This window comes from Tupaia chinensis, unplaced genomic scaffold (assembly GCF_000334495.1).
Source record: "Tupaia chinensis unplaced genomic scaffold, TupChi_1.0 Scaffold138060_1, whole genome shotgun sequence".
Classification (NCBI taxonomy): Eukaryota; Metazoa; Chordata; class Mammalia; order Scandentia; family Tupaiidae; genus Tupaia; species Tupaia belangeri.
This window is the reverse complement of record NW_006197961.1, coordinates 203,209-206,724: the sequence shown is the minus strand read 5'-3', so window position 1 is coordinate 206,724 and position 3,516 is coordinate 203,209. Positions and strand designations below refer to the sequence as shown.

At 58.4% G+C, this 3,516-nt stretch overlaps 2 protein-coding genes across 2 annotated transcripts in view; one reads left to right on the top strand and one right to left on the bottom strand.

Annotated features, from left to right (window-relative positions):
• The window catches only part of DHPS (deoxyhypusine synthase), a 6,650-nt gene extending 4,825 nt beyond the window's left edge, over window positions 1-1,825 (top strand). Inside the window, exons 8-9 of the mRNA XM_006160987.3 lie at window positions 1,422-1,547; window positions 1,624-1,825. Of these exons, the coding sequence (XP_006161049.1) occupies window positions 1,422-1,547; window positions 1,624-1,719 (222 nt within the window). The 3' untranslated portion in view covers window positions 1,720-1,825. The remainder of the gene's footprint in view (window positions 1-1,421; window positions 1,548-1,623) is intronic.
• WDR83 (WD repeat domain 83) overlaps window positions 1,703-3,516 on the bottom strand; it is a 6,586-nt gene continuing 4,772 nt past the window's right edge. The window contains exons 8-9 of the mRNA XM_006160988.3: window positions 3,276-3,390; window positions 1,703-2,026 (exon numbers count right to left, since the gene is read on the bottom strand). Of these exons, the coding sequence (XP_006161050.1) occupies window positions 1,877-2,026; window positions 3,276-3,390 (265 nt within the window). The 3' untranslated portion in view covers window positions 1,703-1,876. The remainder of the gene's footprint in view (window positions 2,027-3,275; window positions 3,391-3,516) is intronic.

Genomic DNA, 3,516 nt, shown 5'->3' with positions numbered 1-3,516 from the left:
GGCACATCCCGCACAGGGGGATGGCAACGCCACAGTCCCTTCTCCTCCATTCTCCTCTCGGGATCTTGGGCACGTACGCATTTGTGCCCGGCATGAGTTTAAGCCACCGGTTCCGGGACTCGAACTGCGGTCGACCAAATGGGAGTCCAGTGACATAGCCATAACGCTAACTGCTGGTCCCCAAAAAGCACACAAATTTAAAAATAGAGGGAGGCCGAGGAGACTCAAGAAATGGGATCTGTAAGCAGACGTTTTGGAGAGGTGCCTCCCACAAGCCACGTGGTTACCTCCAGGAAGAGGGCCCAGGTCAGTGGGGTGGGGTGTGGAACTGCTGAGAGCCAGGAGGGAGCATCCCGACTCTTGTGAACTCCCGGGAGGGCTCTGGCTTTCTTCCTTTGTTCATTTTGGTTTTTGTTACTTTTTTTAAAAATTTATTTATTTAATTTTGTTAGTATTATTTATCTTTTAATTTGACCAGAGAGAAAGAGATAGATATAGATAAAGTGAGAAAGCAAGCTGCCAGGCCTGGGACTTGAACCACAGTCAGCCATGTGTGAGTCCAGCACCTTAACCATCACATCGCCTGCTGGCCCCAGCCTGCCATGTTTTTTAAGCCACCGCGTCTGGAACTTGAACAGCATGGTCAGCCATGTGGGATCTGGCTGCTTTAACCACTGGGCTACAGAACCAGTCCTCCCCTCCCATGCTTTTTTGTTTTTAAAGTTTTTGGCCTTAGGGCATGTGCTCTTACTGGGGAGAGAGAGAGAGGGAGACAGAGACACAGAGAGGGAGACAGAGACACTGAGGACAGTGAGAAGTCACCCCCGGGGGGATTAGCCACGCTGCAATCCCTTCTCCTCCACTCTCCGGCTAGGATCTTAGGCACAGAAACTCAGGAGCCCAGTGTGATTTTGAAGCCACCAGCCCTGGGACTCGTGGTCTGCCATGTGAGAGTCCAATGACCTAACTACTCCATTTATAGAGAACATATATATATATACATGTAGATGGGACCCGATAGGGTCTCCTCCCACCGTGACCTCTGTCCCCAGCTCCTTTGGCTCTTGGGCACCCATGTGTTCCCCCTGTGTGTTTGCAGGCTGACCTGGGGACCCAGACCCAGGCCTGGCCATGTGGCTTCCAGTACACTTTGGCCTACCCACCAGGCTGGGGAGCTGGGAGACCAGAGTCATGTGTTCACACGTTCCCTCTGGTGGCTCTTGGGGGATCAAGTGGGGACCATGGCTGGTGGTTGCGCTTAGAGGTCTTTGAATCCGAGTTGGGAGCTGTCCCTTACGGGCTGAGGAGATGGGAAGGTTGTTGGTACCTGGCAGGTGGGCCCTGTGACCCATGTGCTGAACGCTGGTTGGTGACCTGGTGTCCATGTCCGGATGACCGACCCACTGCACCCCTCCCCACAGCGGAACGGCGCTGACTACGCCGTCTACATCAACACGGCTCAGGAGTTCGACGGCTCCGACTCGGGGGCCCGGCCAGACGAGGCTGTCTCTTGGGGCAAGATCCGGGTGGATGCACAGCCCGTGAAGGTAAAGCCAGGCTGGGTGCAGGGCCTCTTGTGCTGTGGCCCCGGGGCCCCAGGGCTCACCCAGTCGCCCTCTGCAGGTATACGCCGATGCCTCCCTGGTCTTCCCCCTGCTCGTGGCCGAAACCTTTGCCCAGAAAGTAGACGCCTTCACGCCCGAGAAGAACGAGGACTGAGCGCCCGTGGCCCGGGGAGGCTTCCCCAGCCCTATTTATTAGTTTGCAGACCCAGCCCGGCCCCCCCCGGGTCAGCAGCGTCTCTGGAATAAATGGTCTAGCCGGCCCTTCTGAGTCTGGTCTCTGTCCTTGGTCCTGGTTGGGGGTGCCCCTGGCTTCAGCCTGTCCCACCCTCTGCCTCATAGGCCTCTTCCCTCCAACACTGGATGCTGCCCCCGGTGGCCGTCAGGAGGCAGGGCTCCGTGGGGTGGTAGGCCAGCGACTGCACCACGCTGGGGCCCACAGGCAGGGCCAGCGCCAGGGCACCCTGTGGAGCAAGGGGCAGGAGGGTGGTGGTTATCAGTGGCCGGATGAGGTCCCTGGTATCTGCGTCCCCATCCCCGGTTCTCTCTCTCCACTGCCTCCCACGTGCTGCAGACCTGACTGGCCCCAAAGCGAGCTGCGGTAGGGGGCGTCCTCCCAGGTGCTCACATCATCGAAAGTATCAGGAGTCTTTCTCTGGAGACCCCAATCCTCTGCCTTCTCGGCCACCCCACTGCTGCCTTCTTGCTGCTGCCTGGGCTCCACACTTCCCTCGCCCTAGTCCTGCGAGGGCTGTGCATGGTCGAGCCAGCCCTGGTTCCTCTTTCCGTCTTGAAAATGTCCCTGCGTGTGCCTACCCTGGAGGGGAATTCCTGTTTATGGGGCCCATGGCAAGCTGGCACAAGCAGAAAGTTCTTGCTACCTCACTCCAGAGCTGTCCCTCCATCCTCTGAGGGCGTTTAGCGCCCCTGGCCAAGCCCAAATGCTGACGTCGCCTCTCCTGGGGCTCCCTGGCCCTGACATCTTAAGCAAGACAGTGCGTCCCCAGCCCGGCTGAGACAAGCCAAGGACGGGGCTCGGTGCTTGAAGCCACCCAGGGAAGCTGCTCGCTCTTGGCTCTGGTTTCCTCATGAGCTATAGTCTCATCTTATTTGGGGTCACATGCCACTGGCAGGTCCCTTAGCCCCAAGCCAGTCCCAGTGACTCAGCCTGGCATCCATGGCCCCACCTGGACAACCCCCAACTGGATCCTGCTGCCGCTGTCCCCAAGACCCCAAAGTAGTCCTGTTCCTGATTGATAGGTGTGCCGTGCCTCCCTGCCTTAGCAGAGGCTGTTCCCTTCGCCGGGAATGCCTTCCCTGCCTTCTCTCACTCCTCGCTCAAGATCTCAGCTCAGTGGAGGCCAGCAGGTGGCACGGAGGTTAAGGCGGCTGGATCCCACATGGCCGATGGCATGGTTCAAACCCCAGACCTGGCGGCTTAAAAAATAAGACTAGGGGTGTGTGCATAAATGCCAAAGATTGCGAGAGGAGAATGGAGAAGGAAATACAGTGTGGCCATCACCCAGGGGGTGCTCTTCTCCCTCTCTCGAAATCCGGAGAATGCACACATACTATAGAAAACTAGAAGGAAAAAATCCAAAAAACCCAGCTTGACTATCTAGTATCACTTGCTCGGTAACCCTGGGAGTGACTGAGAAGACCAGCCAGGCCGAGGCAGGTGCCAGGGTACGGGGTGGGCTGGGGCGGGCTCACCTCCACCAGGTCCCAGAAGTACACCTTCCCGTCCTCGGAGCAGCTGACCACGTGCGTGTCGCGCTCGCTCAGGCAGCAGTCCAGCTTGTACTGCTGGTTCTTATGGCCGGTGTACCTGGGAGAGTGCAGGGTTAGGGGCGTGGTCTGGGTGGGGGCGTGGCCACTGGAGGGCGGGGTCCCAGGCGGGGCGGGGCCTCTATGGCAAGGACTCACTCTCCCAGCAGCTCTCCCGCGGCTTTGT